General features: G+C 39.7%; 1 protein-coding gene across 1 annotated transcript in view; it reads right to left on the bottom strand.

Annotated features, from left to right (window-relative positions):
- Positions 1–17,798, bottom strand: part of dpp10 (dipeptidyl peptidase like 10) — a 101,311-nt gene that overhangs the window by 74,139 nt on the left and 9,374 nt on the right. Inside the window, exons 2-3 of the mRNA XM_066688046.1 lie at positions 4,313–4,427; positions 2,472–2,567 (exon numbers count right to left, since the gene is read on the bottom strand). Of these exons, the coding sequence (XP_066544143.1) occupies positions 2,472–2,567; positions 4,313–4,427 (211 nt within the window). The remainder of the gene's footprint in view (positions 1–2,471; positions 2,568–4,312; positions 4,428–17,798) is intronic.

Genomic DNA, 17,798 nt, shown 5'->3' on the forward strand with positions numbered 1-17,798 from the left:
GCACATATTATAGTATTAATACTTCAAGGGGAACCATTGTGTGCAACAACGAGGCTATTAGGTTTACATCTGCAAATCAAAACGCGGAAATAAGTGTCTTGGTCGAGCTGGAATATAGAGATCAAGACGTATAAACACTTACGATTAAAGTAAACACAATCGCATAAAACAGGACCTGTACATCTTAGAAGTACAATTCTGAGTTATAATTCAAACACAACAACATTGATTGAGTGTTGTTTCGGGTTACTGGCACTTGTCTTGTTTCCCGGCGGAGTTGCATGGTGCCTACCAGATTGTCGAATGAGATTTGAGGCTTCAAAGTATAGCGTCTTGCATTATTAATAAAGATCCAGTGCCAGCCTTGGACGATGCGGCGGCTGGAACTCAACACACTGTATCTGCGAGGCTTTTAACTGTCCGTTGTCTGTTACTCTACCCCGAGCCTGGCTCAATGCTGAAACCATTTGCAGATACAACCCAGAACAGGGGTTTAAATCATATCTACACAATTGTCTTCCACACACTGGCCTGCGAGGCTCATTAGTTACAGTCTTGTTGTGCTTTCCGTGAGTGATAAACCGCGTTAATGAGCAACGCCATGAGCACAGATGAAGTCACCTGGCATAGCATCGCTAGCAGCTGTCAATACATTTGGTTTTTGATATAGTTCGATATACCGCTGCCATCTTCCTGTGTCTGCAGCACGGTTTGCGAACCGAAACGTACAGTAATTGTAGAAGAACCATTTGTTCCCGTCTAGCCCAGGCAAGCTGATCCACCGTTTGTGATTAGAAAGCATGGGCCTCATCTTTCAAAACCTGCTCATTATGTGCCACGCGGCGAGGAAGCCACATCCTTGCCATTGTGAGACCCACAGGTGTGGAGCGGTGATTTCAGAGTCTGTTTTGGCCGGGGATGAGAGGAAGAGGGAGCCGATTCTCCTCACCTTTGCCAGACTACAGCAGGTGCCTGGAAGACGGGCGAATGCCTGGCAAAGGTCGCCGTTCTTGTCGTTTTGTCTTTTTTCCTACAATGCTCTCTGATTGTGTCCACTGGATGTCGGTATACTAGTTAACCAAAGAGATCTCATTTGTGTTTCCTACACCAATCCACCAGTCTCAGCCTCCTGAACCGGGAACTCCACACATGAGAGAAAAGAATGAATGAATGATTGATCGAATGAATGAATGAATGAATACTGAGGCCTTCATTTGGACTGACTTTTCATTTCAAAGTGTTACAAAGGGCATTAATTGAAGTGCGCAAAATGTCACCAAGCTGTTGAATAGAGAAACAATGCCTAATCAGCCGAAGGAGCCAGCTCTCTCTCTCTTTTCTTTTCTTTTTTATGTCGGGTACAGAGACAACAGAGCACATTGTAAATGAGAGGCAGGCTGTTATTATTCAACTAAAACAACTGCCTTTAAATCACACCGCGTAAGTGGAGCAGAAAGCTATAGTAATCAAGTATGCAATGGAGTTGATTACAGTAATGTAATTAGCCGTCATTTCTAACTGGCGACGGGAATAAACCGATCAATTTGCCTCCACCGCGTGTCTGATTTACAACCGTAACATTTAAGGGTTTGGCTTCAAAATATTTCTACCTCCGGTTTATGGAAAATCAATACAGCGATACAATCTTATTAAGACAATGCTGCGTTTGCACCGTATGCTTGTTTAAGCCGTGCGATGCGGGGAGGTCTGCTCAACAACGGGTTTGCCAAGATTGTGCAATTTCTGAATACAGACAGCTGAAAATCCCCTCTTTGTTTCCAATCCAAGCCTTTGTGTGCACGGCACAGACACAGCTACACAAGACACGGCAAATTGCACTTTTGGTGGATAGAAAACAGCTTGCGATGTAGAATAATCTTAATTTGAAATGATTTTACGCTCACTTCAGAAGAAGCCATTTTGCTTGCAAGTTCATTGGACATTCAGCAGTATAGTACAGTACTGTTTTTTCAGTTTTTTTCTTCTTAAAAAGCTTTCATTTATTATATATACTGTTCAATTGCAAGTACTCTGACTGTGTGAGCCAAAATGAGGGCAATAACATGAACGTTTGAATCATATCATTATTTTCACCCCAACAATAGGAAGAGAATATGTGCAGAACACATTCATGGGAAAGGTAAGGGTAACATCCTGTCAAAAGCCTTGATTTCTGCAGTTATTTACTCTCTTCACTGCTGTGTCATTCCATCATACTCTGCAAAGTATCGGCTTCACCATGATGAAATCACAATACATTTTAAGTTCTCCTACAGGATTCACTCTAAATGTGGCTATAGATAAAGGAATTAAACCAATCTGATCATTTAGAGGGATCACTGCTTGTTTTAAACGATGAACTATGTCAATGTTTAACAAGAAACTTATATTAAATTGATCATCTCGAAGAGGGGCATGAGAAACACAGCTGCATTAACAGGGGCAACAGACTGAAACACCCAGACACTTACCATCAATCCACTTTGCCTCAGGATTATGAACAGCAAATTCGGGTTTAAAAAGATCATCCACAGAAAGTTTTGTTTCAGTCCCACTTGAGACGTCCTCTGCAATAAATCAACAATCATCATCAGCATCATCACTGTAATCTTGAGGAACACTGAAAAGCTGATGAACATACATAATAGTAGACAATAGTGTGTTTATTATTTTTTCTTTTCACTGTCCACAGCTTCATTAAATATCTACAATTATCGGTGCAGTGCCATCACTTTCAATAAGCCAGCTTGGATTCATTAAGACTGTACAATGCACTAGTTAGAGCTCATCTGGATACTGTGGACAGTTCTGGGCTCCACACTTCAAGAAAGATATCGCTGCTCTAGAGGCAGTTCAGAGGAGAGCAACCAGACTTATTCCAGGTCTGAAGCGAATGTCCTAATGAAAGACTAAGGGACCTGAACCTTTTCACCCTGGAACAGAGGAGACTACATGGGGACTTGATCCAAGTCTTCAAAATCATGAAAGGCATCGACCACATCAAACCAGAGGAGCTTTTCCAGATCAGCAGGGACACACGCACCCGGGGACACAAATGGAAATTGGGCTTCAAGGCATTCAAGACAGAAAACAGGAGACACTTCTTCACACTGAGAGTTGTCACAATCTGAACAAACTCTCCAGCGATGTGGCTGAAGAGACAATTTGGGAACGTTAAAAAACAGACTGGATAGGATCCTTGGATCACTTAGTTATTAATGGACACCAAACGAGCACGATGGGGTGAATGGGCTCCCCTCGTTTGTGAATTTTCTTATACAAGGGATGCATCCTCAAGGGTACAGCACATCTGTTAAGAGATGTCTGCAGATAACTTCCTTCACAACGCACTTCTGACAGAGCCATCTCTCTGGCCGCTGCCCATGAAGTCAACCGACAACACCTTGGCATGAAAGCCAGATGCCATCTTGAACGCAATGGCAGGTTTGAAGGAGAAAACAATAAGGTCTCAAACAGCTCAAGATGCACGTGGTGTCATCCAAGATATCTCTCAGCAGTGTCCCCTCACCGAGAAACCGCTCGTGGCTTTGCCAAAATATAAACAAGAAGTAATGTGAAAACATGAAAACAATATCTCTCTTTGATAGACCTGGAGAATGTTCTCCACTCTGCCTCTGGGAAATCACTTTGAATGGATGCTTCACAGAAGTTACTATTAAATTCAAGGAGCAGGCTGCATTCAAAGCCTATTTTATAGTGAGCTTGATGGACACCGTGGTCCGGCTTTATTATCTGAATCTATTACGGGATATCGACTCGCTTCTCCAGACTCTTATCTCGCGTGCCCAAGCCCCAGCCAGATGGATTGCAAGATCATTTTCACAGAATAACAGGGCCGGGAAGGTTTGCACAACTCCAGCTTTTAAAAAACGAACATGGCCGCAAATCAGACATTTAACTGTATTATTGATTTTATGGTTTATTTTACGCATATTCATATTGTATTAATTATAAAGGAGAGACAATCAATAGAAATATGTTCAATATGACTTCCTTTAGTGCTTGTGAAAGATACACTTTGATATCCTCTGAATATTGATATTTAAAAACATATACAAACGTTGCTATGATAATCCACAGTGCTAATGACTGGACCTTAGTGTCCTGACAATCATTTTAAATCATATTGTTAATATCTGAACACCTTACCGTGTGTTCTAGAACCCCCAAACAATAATTCTAGAACTATCTGCCCTGATTCAAAGCTGTGCAATAGTTCTTTTGAGAGTCTTCAGATTTTTTAACTCTGATGGGTCGTGTTGTAGCGTCTGAATCTGTGAACGTCTCTTACCTGGGGTGAGGAGGATGACGGACATTGTGATAAGGGAGCAGACCACGAGAATGACCAGGAGAGCAATGGCAATCCCTTTCCAGTTCCTCTGTGGGGGGCTGCCACCTCCCAGGTCCTATTAAAAAAAACACGAGACAGAATTAGTCAACCTGAACAGGAACTGCTTCGCCCCCAGATATAGAGAACGTTCTGAGATTATGTCATAGTCATGTGTTCACAACCCCACCGAAACTGATCCAAAGATATCGACACCTGCATGACTATAAAAACACCCGGTTAAAATTAGGGAATAGCGAACACTGTACAAGTGATGCATTTAAAGATTAAATATAATGAAAACTGTACTGCAAAGTGATGGCATAATTGTCTCTGATTAATGAATGAGAACATTTTGGCATTTGTCCGCTATAAAGTCCACAAAAACATTAAATATCCCACACTAAATTGTGTGTGTGTGTGTCTGTGTGTTTTGCACCGGGGGGCAATTTCATCAGCAAGGTATATGAGAGAAGCATTTAAGATGTTTTAAATGCATTTTGAGGTAGCTTTTAATATGTCAATGGGTTTGTGTCTGCCATCACCACTTCCATTAACAAGGGTTACAATGCTGTTCTTCAAGGTTGGCTGCCAAATGCATTTGACTTATAATGTCCACATGTTCGCCCTGGCTAGACCTTGCAATTTGATGAAGGATCCATGAAGTTTAAAAGCTCAGCTGGATCACCGGGAGGGACTCGGGGGTGGCTGCTACAATGGTTTGAAAGCCGCAGACTTCTTTTAAAGTTATATGGTTGCTGAACTAATAAATACAAAACAAGCACTGGTGTATGAGAGACGTTTAGTTAAAAACACAAAAAAACTGCACCTTTTGAACCAGCTCAAGGGCTGAGAACATGACCGACTTGCAGTTTCAATAATTATTCCTGGTGAAATGGATTTTGCAGTGCTGTACAGACTGGTTATGACAACACGATTTGAAATATTCATCACATAAACAAACAAAACCACAGCCACATGGGCCTCAAACAACCAGATTAAAATGCAAACAAATAAACTAAACGGACAGTTTAAAATAAGGGTTAGACCAGGGGTTCCCAACCAAGTCCTGGAGGAGCCCCTACCCTGCTGTTTTTGTTCAATTAAGGTTCAATTAAGTGGAAGTAACAATCTGCTTAGATCTGACTTTTTAAATGGTGTAATAAAAGAGTTTGTTCTTTACATTATTAATACAATTCTATACTTAACTTTAAACCCCTACTGTCTACAATAATTAAAAGGCTCTGATTTAGGAAAATATTAGTTCAATTAAGGGATCAATTAAATAACTGAGAGCTCGGTTGGAACAAAAACCAGCAGAGTTGGGGCTGCTCCAGGACCAGGGAACCCCTGCGTTACACAATCCTATTTCCTCGGGCTCTGCTTGCGAATCTCTTTATAAAACTCCCTTCTCCAAAGAGAACATATTCCTTAACTGGCCAAGGTGTGTGGTGATTGACTGGCAAACCATACATGGGAAAGCAATTTGTCATATTATCATGCTGGCTAATCAGTCAATCAAGCTTCCTGAGAAGAAGAAGAAGAAGAAGAAGAAGAAGAAGAAGAAGAAGAAGAATTAGAATTAGAATTAAATTAAATAATTAATTAATTCTAATAATTCTTAATGAAGAATTAATTAAATAGGTGATGTTCAAGGTGCTCTGTGGGGGGGAGGAAAATCGCCTGTTTTTTTGTTTTTTAACTATAAAGGTATAAAGCACTATCATGTCAGATTGCGGCCATAGAAAAAAATAAATCAATAAATTGCCGTCTTAATGGACTTTTACATTTATTCAAAAGGAAACCATTTCACGTGAGAAAAAATCCTTTGCCAGCTGTCATGTAAATAGAATGACAGCTGCCCCCTAAATTGCTCTGCTTATTACATATATTTCATATTACAATGAGTATGGAAATAGGGTGCGATGCGGACAGAGCTTTTAAAAAGCAATTTGCCGCTCGCTCTTCTATTTGTTCTGTATCAACAGACTCCAACAGGCCCTCCATCCCATTCTTTGCACATATACATTTCAAAGAAACAAAATGTAACACTGTGAGTTAGTCTCGATTTACCAGAGGCAAAACTACCGGGCATGACTGACAAGCATTCAGATGCCTGTGAAAATGTCGTACTCTCAGATGAAATCACGCTCGGCTCCAGAGCTCTCACTGCCGGCAGAATCTGGAGGAAATATAACAGATGGGGACCGCCCGAATCAAAACAGATTAGTCTTAGTCTTATGTGTCAACTGGACCTTGTACGTTCTTCCTGGTGGGCCTGGGGAAGTGATGGACACCTGTGAAGCTCACTTCCTCCAATATAATAAGTCTACACTTACATTTAATAAACAATCTAATCCTAAACTTAATCTGATCCTAAACAAAGACATACTACATCTGAATGTAGTTTAAATTAGGCTAACCACAAAGCTTGTACTTCAGTTTGTGTTAATGTTGTGTATCAACAGTTTAAAAGAAGAAGACTCCATAGGTGACTGACTCTAGCTCTGACTCTTGGGTTGGGTTGGGTTAGGCTGATCCCACAAATGTTCTATTCGACTCACGTTTGGATTTATGTTCGCTTAACCATGCGGTCATGGATTTCGAATCATTAACTTGCTGGATCATCAATTTGCGACTAAGCTTACGCATCTTGATGGAGGGAATGTCGGGTGTCTTTTAGAACCCATCCATCCCTCGGTTCTAATTATGAGGTAACTTCTACGCATACGCTATCAGTGATTAGTTGTATACTTATTTATAAGTATAAGTCGTATGTATCAAAGGAAACCTACATCTCAATCCATTTAAAAAACAATGGCTGTTTGAAAGACATATTGAAGTCCTATCCTACTAGAACTATGGTAATTCATATATTTGATCCTTAATCCTTGGTCTTGTCAATCTTCCAGCAAGGTCACTGGAAAGTATGTAATGGTGAGGAGTCTGAATAAGGCACACGGTCATTGCTTTAATTCGTTGATTGTTCTCTTTTATTCAGAAAACGAAAGCAGCTCGAACCATGACAATAATATTGCACTGCAGATGAGAAACGTATCTGCAGAAGTGTGGGAGAAGGAGGGGAAATAACAACTTCACTGTTAGAAAACCTTATAACTAAAGCAGAGCATTGTATCATTTTTGACATGTTGATCTTCTTCCACTTTTCAACAGCTCTATTGAAGTGTGAAGGTGTCTGCTGAGACATATGGCCATACTGCGGTAAACTTTAACCAATTTACCCATGCATAGACTCTCACACAAAAAATACACTGAAAAAAACTAAAATAATACCAAGATTATTTATAAAATGAATATTTTTTTAATAGTTCAGTCTCTTAAATACTTTGCTCTGAAATGGAGATGAATATCTTTAGTTTTAAATATAAAAACATCACATTAGTCACTGTAAAATCAAGCCAGGCTATTCTGAAAGACGAGGTGTTGTGGTAAACTGTGCCAAAGCAGAGCAGATCCATTTACAGTGAAATTACATCACACTGGGGCAGAGTTCAACCGGCTCCATCTTTAGCATATTTGCCTTTAAGTGAAATTAAATAAAATCATCTGGAGACAATGATCTCATTTTATACTTTCTTTGTCTGAAGGTTGTTTACCAGTAGGGTTCTGAGTTTCCCTACCGAGAATAATACATGCTTACTTGACAAATTGTTTTATTATTAACTTTAATCCCTTAAAACATGTAAAGGATTTTTCTCCCTCCCCTTTCTTCAATTTCCACCTGGCTTAATGTCCTCCTTCTTCTCATTCCTCTACACACTTCACTCCTTTATATAATCCTACACCCTTGGAATCTGACGTGCCTGAGAGGACACAGGTGTTGTTTTGCAAAAGTACTTTCACAAGAGTCAGCTTTTTCAAGCACGCAAGAAGCCCGGGCTCTGACAGTTTGACATGAAACTACCACAGCCACAGCGTATCTCCGGAAATACAGAAGAGCAGAAAACGATGAGGGGTTGAGCTGAAGTCATCAATCCCACAGAAATAATGCCCCTAAGACAGTGTCTATAGAAAAAAAGTTTGTTTTAATTGATAAAGCATCCTATCAAAGCTGCCCCTTCGATCTGCAGCGATAGCTTGAATACTTTTATAATCACATTTTACACATAACCAGGCAAACAATGGCTTATTTTTAGTACTTAAATGCTAGCTAAATTTTGCTACACAAAACATTATAGATGTTAACCCAATTAAATATTTCAGGGTAAGAAAAACTTGGTTAAATCTCTACCCCTTATAAGTATGTTCTATTTCACTGCAAAAACTAAAAACAGGCCTTTTATCAAAGCATAATCTGTTCATAGTAATATAATTAAACAATTATTTTGGTATATACACACGTGTCCCAGAAAACAAGCCACTGTTAGATAAGGATGAAGGGGTATTATACTGCAAGATGAACTAGTAAAGTATACACCAGACTAATTGCACATGTAATAATCACACATAATGCTTATAATTGATAAATTACAGCTCAATTACACCTTTATTTGTTCTGTATTTTTACAACACGTTGATAAATGTCTTTCAGGATAATACCCGTGATACTTGCCCTGATTGACTATTACAGCCGCATTCTTCGCCTGATATTAGAAGCAGCTTCAACAAATCAAATCTGATTGCGTTTAGCAAACATCAAAGGATCTATAATATGACCAATGAACCGATTTAATTACACTTGAATTTGAATAAAGAGCTAATTAGATCCAAATAAGAGTGCACTTTACCGAGTTTAATTGTTTATAGTTCCATGCTGTTTTACTTCAAGCAAAAATAATGCCTCAAACATGTCTCAAGTCTAGGGATGCAACGAAGTTCTAGAAGTTTCAGGTCACTTTGAAGTGCCAATTTGCATAATTTATTGGTGACCGCACTGCACTCAAATGCCACAGATCGTGAATAAAAGTTTGGTAAATCTGTGCATTTGGAAATGTGATTAATGTTTGGTGATGGAGAATAATACTAATAATGCTACATTACTACAGCAACATTATAGGTCAGGCTGCATAAAATGATGAATGTAACTACATTTTTAATTAATAATCCTGGTGTGATTTGAATTATAATCAACCTAATGCTTGATTGGTTATTTCTTCTTAATGATATGTCAATTAACAAATCGTAATCATTTTGAGTGACTATGTAAATGTGTATTTATCTATTAATGTCTGTAAATGAGACCCATCTTCAGATATTGGTGCACAAGTGCATATTCCCCACAACAACATATCAGTTATTGAAATCCCCCTTGTATGTATTCAGGGTTTTGGGGATTTCCCTTAATTGTAATCTAAAATCTTTTTTCCTCCCCACCCCAAGTCCCCTAAGACGTGTCACTTATGATTTGGCCACTACAGTAAAGGATCCTTTAAATATACTAAATATATATTCTAAATATACTTTAATGCCAGTTGACATTGTGCCAATCCGGGTTTTTCATCCCAAAATGTGTTTAATCCCTGATACAATCAGAAGTCATAGCCAAACAACAACAACGACACATTTGCGTTCACGGCACAGCAAGTTCAAAGTCTGCAGCCCAGTATTAATTTTGTTTGTCAATCGAGAACCTGCTTTTCATGTTATTCTCTGTTGTTTATTTTCTTTTGTTTGTTTCATTTCATACCCCTGGGCTGCTCAAAAACCCTTTCTTTATATTTTTGGAAGAGTATTTTGTGTTGTTGTTGCTAGGAGACCAGTCTGAATATAGAACCAGGGGTCACAGACGCATATCGGTACCAGGAGCTGTGTTTGAAACTTTTTTAACTTTTAATTGTAATTTTAATTGGAATGAAACTACGGACGGGATTCTGACTGTATCTCGGTCTATATTCCGATATCGATTTAACCATGTCTTTATGTTACAGTATGATGCACAGACTCCACTGCCTGTCCATCTTAAAAAACAATAATAATCATATTTCAAATTGAGTCCCGGGGAAAGCTATGCTGTGCAGCAGCGCAACAACATGTACAAACCTGGTGAATATTAAAATCAAATCACTTCTACTCAACCTGCAGCGTCTTTAAATAAACATTGTAATGACTTGAAAAGCAGCCGATCAAAGTAAACCACATCCTTAGCTTTTAAATATGTAAAATCGAGGATAAAAAGATGTTCAAAATATGTATTTCTGGTTGTTGTCCAGATACTCAAACAAGAACATAAGGAAGCAGGGGCACCCTCAAGATCCACAAAATATACCACTTTATCTCTGTAGCCTAAATTACATATAGCAAACTTATTTGGTGTTCATTATTTCATCATACAGTAGTAAGTTAAGAAAGACTATGGATATTTAGCTCTCTGAGATAAGGGTCAGCTCTGATTTATTCAAAAAACTCTTTAATATATATGTCAAGCCAGGGAAATGACACACCTGTCCTGCGTTAAGCATGCACACAAAAACACCCAGCAACCCACATTCGATGCAAATTACCAGTGGGGAAGAGCACGGGGAGCGAATCAGCAATAAAGACTAGTAGCTGAAGGAAGAGAAGAGAAAGATGGATCGACCACACGGCAAACGACACACCTTTGACAGACAACTCGCCTTTGGAAACAGCAAGAGACCTGCTCTCTCAAATCAGCTAAGACAAAACCAACACACTTTAAACCCTCGAGTGCAGTGTGGGGAGACCAGATCACACAACAACACAGCTGCCAGTTTGATCTGGTTTTCCCCTACAGTCAGATACTGTACGGTGGTATAGTTATTAAACCTCAGACACTGCGTACAGTACAGCACATTAAAGACAGGCTTCTTTCCCAGGAGGAACTCATGAGCCTTTCTTTTGAACCACAGCATTTTCTCAAAGATGAAGAGAAAAAAACCTACAGGTAGACCAACTGTGAAGCCATTGCCCAGGGCCAGAAGGTTGCGTGCTTTGCCAAAAAAAACTGGGAGAACAACAAGGCCTAACCTGCTTTCAAAGCGGAGTAACGTTTGATCTCTGTTGCAGTTGCCCTGCTGTGGGATTGTGTGGAAAGCCCACTCCAGTCAACTGATTTATTGTTCAAGATGAGGCCGATAAACCTGCTATGTGATTAATTCGAAAAGGAAGGTCTGCCTGGTCAGTTTGCCATTACAATCTAGAAAACGTGCCCGTTCAGAGTCAACATGTTTAATGAACAAGACTGGGAATCCGTCCCACAGTCCTTATCCTCCTGCTGCAGATCTCTCTGGTTACTGAAGCCAGAAATGATGGCACTGAGCAAAGTTCATTTTCTTGTTTGTCTTCCAACAACCATCTGTTCTGTGACCATGTGACCGAACTGTTGTTTCCAGACGTATATTGTTTGGGGAAAGTTCATCATGTGATGTATACGCTGTAGTAATGAGTCATCCAAGTCCTTACTGGAGAGAGAAATTAGCTTTTTAAAAATGTATTTGGCTTCAGGGACATTTCATGCACAAAATGATGATGCCACTGTGATGAATGTTGGATCTGAGTGAAACGCAGCTGCAGTTCGTAATTTGACATATTATATTATATAAGCTTGAATAACACAAGGACATAAACCTTTTACACTTCATATTCATAGGATCGTTTAAACAAACACCCATCAGAAAGTTTACAAATGAGAGGAGCCCATTCGCCCCATCGTGCTTGTTTGGTGTCCATTAATAACTAAGTGATCCAAGGATCCTATCCAGTCTGTTTTTGAATGTTTCCAAATTGTCTCTTCAGCCACATCGCTGGGGAGTTTGTTCAGATTGTGACGCCTCTCTGTGTGAAGAAGTGTCTCCAGTTTTCTGTCTTGAATGCCTTGCAGCCCAATTTCCATTTGTGTCCCCGGGTGTGTGTGTCCCTGCTGATCTGGAAAAGCTCCTCTGGTTTGATGTGGTCGATGCCTTTCATGATTTTGAAGAATTGAATCAAGTCCCCACATAGTCTCCTCTGTTCCAGGGTGAAAAGGTTCAGGTCCTCAGTCTCTCAGTAGGACATTCCCTTCAGACCTGGAATAAGTCTGGTTGCTCTCCTCTGAACTGCCTCTAGAGCAGCGATATCTTTCTTGAAGTGTGGAGCCCAGAACTGTCCACAGTATCCAGATGAGCTCTAACTAGTGCATTGTACAGTCTGAACATTACTGCCCTTGTTCTCAATTCTACACTACAAAATTTTGACAATATACCCTAACACTCTGTTTGCCTTTTTTTATTGCTTCCCCACATTGTTTGGATGGAGAAAGTGAGGAGTCCACGTAGACTCCTAGGTCTTTCTCATGTGTTACTTCTTCTAGTTCTATTCCTCCCATAGTGTAATTATAGTGGACATTTGTGTTACCTGCATGTAATACCTTGCACTTGTCCACATTGAATTTCATCTGCCAGATGTCGGAATAACCTGTCCTGCCAAGATTGTATCTGCTGAGCCACCTATTTTAGTATCATCTGCAAGTTTGACAAATTTGCTGACATTAATATAGATTAGAAAAAGCACAGGCCCTAAAACAGATCCCTGTGGAACTCCACCCATTGGTCGATGTCCAGATTGGATAGAAACAGACTGATGAAAAACTAGGGCTCGCACACCGTGAACGCCTACACTTCTCACGACCTTGAAAGCGCTCCACTGTCATCTCCCGGGCCATTCCGTCACACACCTTAACGAGCGCAAAACACAGCCACAAATTAAAAAGAGAAGAAAAATTAAAGGCTGTTCTCATAACTAATGGCTCATAACTCGGGAGCTGACAGGCCCGTGTCCCTGTCTCACACGTTATAAATGTACCGCTCGCCGGTTCACAGCCACCGATCCAGTCGTGTGCCGACACAATAAATAACTCTGCACCTGCTTCCCTGCCTTCACCTTCCTTATTGTTTTCAGTCAAACCTGTCTAAATATATTTCTCCTGTTTTTTGGAAAGCACAGAGCCATGCGCTCCCGACTCCCCTGTGAAGACCTATCACTGAATAATTCATTACACCCTGGCCTCCTCTGTGTACATTTTTATTAGCTTTTTTGGCAGCATGTTCAGTCAGCTATTCATCAGGCCAGTGCTTTGGACAGGTATTTGCTCCCATCAGGGTCTACAAGTAACAACTGCACCCCTAAAAGGAGGCCAAAGACTTAACAACCTTGTCAGAAGTAATGTGTTTCTGACTACCCATAGACCGAGTTACGCTCTGAAGAGACGGCCAGAACTCAGCTGACAACAGACCAGAGTATTCACGTCCCTTCGTGTTTATGATGAAAAGGAGACACACTAGGCAAGGTTAAAGATTGTAAAGCATACGTTGTTGTACCTTTTACATCAACAGGTGTCGTTAATTGTGTGACCTCGATGTTGCCTCACTGATGTTGCCTCACTGCATAATGTTCTTTGGTTTCTATGGCTTCTTTCCTTGATGGCTGCCATTGAAATACTACTCTTGTAAACACTAAAAGTACCCAAGCTGTACCATTTACACAACAGTACCGTATAACTGATCCGACAAGAGGATTGCGGAATAAAACATGAAAATTTGAAACTGTGGGATGAAAACAGACGCGCGTTGTTGTCATTTTTGTGTTTGATTTAGGCCTACACATTATGTGACAAACCCAGTGGATGCTATAAAATCGTCAGGGTGGCACTTTCATTGTCACATGGCGCAGATATTCAACGCTCACACTTTCTACCTTTTTAAATTGATCAAATACCTCCTTGGGGTATATGCAACTTAAAGGCAAAACTAATTACACTACTAACTCAACACACCATTAAATTGTGAACTATTGTACAATGTCATTTTCTTCTATTAATTCTTTAGGTTTGAGCAATTACATTACCTCAGTAGACTGACTGTCACAAGCAAGCTGAAATTGCTAAGCTACACCATGCATAGAAGAAGATATATACATGCTTTTTGCTGAGCATAGTCACCAAGAGGTAAATTAAGAATCATTATATTATCATATTGTGTTGTCATTATATTATCTTGTGTTATCATGGGAAACTCAATAAAGGAGCACACAGTTAATTGTGAAAGGAGAATGCAGACACACAATTTGATGTCACCAGACTGGAAATCTTTTACATTTCCTACTCATATTGTTTCCCATTCATTGGAACATCATCATCTGAGATACCCTAGAATTGCTCCAAGAAAGATTAACTCAAACCACTGTTCCCTTGGGCCTAAATGATCTGCAACTGCAAACCAATACTAGACGTTTGTTAGCAAGGGATTGTGTGTTGAGCCCATTGAATAAGGCTGGCTATTGCTGTATTAAAACTCCTAGTGTTTTATTATGGAAATTAGCTAAATAATTACAATGCTTAGCAATTCTTGTACATCCTCATAGAATCATAATATAAAGTACATTATGCGAAAGCAGGTGTACTTGAATGTCTCGAGTACTCTGGGTCTTTCGAAGTTAGTCATTTGTGTTTAGATCCCTTTTAATTTCCAACGGCCGTATCTAGCCAGATCTGGTCTTGAAAAGAAATCCCAAACGTTACATCACCGCCTATATATAATAAATCTGCTAAGTCATGATGTATTGCACTAAAACAGAAACGCATGGCTGATAAAAACCGTGAAAGCTTTGTCCTTGAGCGCTGACAGCCGCGCGAAATTGGCGGATCCCTTCATGCATAATATTTTTTCTAACTTGCCCTACTTAGCCGTTTCTTAGTCTTCCAGCTTTCATTGATTAACTCAATTATAAGTGAAGATATAACCCACAAGAAGGTTCCACTTCACGGCTTCTCTTTATTAGTATAATCTAGATTACAATAGCATTAAGATGGCCTAACACATGACACGACAATGGAGAGACATTTGTGTTTCACTGAAGAATTACCCCGAGTACGACCTCGGAAATAGACGAGTGTCCCAACTTTTATGCAACTGCCGTTAAAGCGAATACCCACAAGGCCGTGCATAATTGGCACAACTCATCAACAGTGAAAATCCTGGAGTACAGAAGCAAACTGTCTCCAGGATATTCCCAAATCAGAAGTCATTTCAGCCACGTAAACTTCAGCGTACGGGTGGAGCCACCAAAATCAAGGAAAGGTTAATCCCGAACTAGCCTCGGTACATTTGTGCGTTTTTTATCTAATCCGCTTACACAGAACTGTATCTCTGATTTTAAGTCACATCCTGAGAATTGTGATACGGATAAGTACACAATTTATAGCGTAGCCATATATTTTGGATGGGGGGACAGTTTAGGCTCGAATACTTGTAAATATTCCACCTTGAATAAAAGAATACAGCAAACAGAAAGGTTTATGGCCTCGATTTGGTGGAGATAGACATTTGCTCATTTCACTTCATGGCTAGATTTTTCATTTCACTTTTAGAGCCGTATATTGATGAGCTAGTCAGGGCTGAAGGTGTGGGGTATATCTTTTTACCTCTCTCCATTAAAGATACCATTATGGAGGACTCCTTGTATTTCTACGCTCAAATAAACTGAATGTAATAGATCTACCCCTGTGTTCCCGTTTAGCACAGTAAACCACGTCTGAAGCCCTTATGGGAATTATGTTAATCAGTCTATTTGTATTTCAAAGATGAAAGGCCTCTAAGTTAAGCGAAAAACAGAAGCTTTCATGTCAAAATATCGAGACGCAAATTGTACTTACTTTACCGTGACTAGAGGCAGGGCATGAAACTAATTTAAAGGAAGACTTCCTGGATCAGTCGCTCTTTCCTTCCTTGTCAGCAAACCCTCAGTTACAAATCCCTTACAATTAATATCACACATAAAGACATATACATTAGTGTGTATCCTATATCATATGTATACAGGCATCCAAATTAAAAGTGTAGTTTCTTTCTGTCACTTTCGGAAAACTGTAGCGAATATGTAGCGAAAACAAAATAACATCAAAACCAAAAACCTCATTATTCCATCGCTGTCTTTCCTTTGATTTCCTGTCAGGCGCCGTCATTCATCTTCCAGAAATGATCTTTTACGTTCCTTTCGGGTCTGATTCGGAGGCACACGGAGGCAGTGAAAAAGCCTATAAATAAAATATCTGACAAGGAAGAAATGGTCTCCACAATCGGCGCCCCCAGAGTCCCTCCTTTGATTTGTCTCACGGAGCCTAAAGTCAAAGTCCCTGGTGCTGAATGAGCTACTAAAACACATCCTGCAATCTAGATAATAAAAAAGGTGTCTAAACAGACCAGTACCTGGTGTTTTTGAATTATTTTATATTGTCTGCACAGTGTTAATAACATTCATGTAAATCCACACACATACCACATTAAATAAGATTATTCTGTGAATAAATAGTGGATAAAACATTTAATATATATAAAAATGATTAAAAACAATACCTGTCAACCCTGGCTACAGGTCTATGTGTTTAAAAAGATGATTTACCAGTCTTTACACATTGACCTATCTAGTCCAAAACAGGTATAATATATTAGAACTGTAAAAGTACACACTCCTTATTCAACAAAAAATCTGATAGCATATCAATAATTTATTATTTGTATAGTGCCCTTTACAGGGTAGCCACAGAGCGCTTTACAGAGTGATAAACATACTACAACAAAATAAACAGATAGAATAAAAAGAAAGACCTGATTAACATGTGTTGCAAACACCCACTCCATAAGAACATAAGAACACAAGAAAGTGTCCAATCCAGAGGAGCCCATTTGCCCCATCGTGCTCGTTTGGTGTCCATTAAGAACTAAGTGATCCAAGGATCCTATCCAGTCTGTTTTTGAATGTTCCCAAATTGTCTCTTCAGCCGCATCGCTGGGGAGTTTGTTCAGATTGTGACGCCTCTCTGTGTGAAGAAGTGTCTCCTGTTTTCTGTCTTGAATGCCTTTAAGCGCAATTTCCATTTGTGTCCCCGGGTGCGTGTGTCCCTGCTGATCCCCTCTGGTTTGATGTGGTCGATGCCTTTCATGATTTTGAAGACTTGAATCAAGTCCCAACATAGTCTCCTCTGTTCCAGGGTGAGAAGGTTCAGGTCCCTCAGTGTCTCCGAGTAGGACATTCCCTTCAAACCATGGACCACTTAAGACGCAACACCTTCGCTATTTAGCTCCATAAAGTGTTTCACTATTTGCGTATTACAGACTATAAACTACTAAGGAGGTTGGATTATGACTGTTGTAAGAAATTGTTTTAAACATAATGTATTCATGTTATACATTACATCTTTTACAACAGAATGGCGCAGTCCCTAATGCATACTGTATATAGAGATGGTGGAGGGTTCTTTCAGGTTTGTTGTCAAATTAAGTTGAACTCTGCAAAAATACTCATGGATATTATTATTAGTAGTAATAGTAGAAGTAGTACTAGATGTATAATTCCCCCAAGGTGGCACAAAATAAATACATTTTTCAAAAGAGGAAACCCACGAAACTCACCATGCTGTATCAGGAAAGCCACCAAAGGGGAACCTTCGTTTGAACAGAAGTCTAATGCATCTTCTGTGGAGGCTTGCTCTAATATTTAG

This window comes from Amia ocellicauda, chromosome 16 (genome assembly GCF_036373705.1).
Source record: "Amia ocellicauda isolate fAmiCal2 chromosome 16, fAmiCal2.hap1, whole genome shotgun sequence".
NCBI classification, from domain to species: domain Eukaryota; kingdom Metazoa; phylum Chordata; class Actinopteri; order Amiiformes; family Amiidae; genus Amia; species Amia ocellicauda.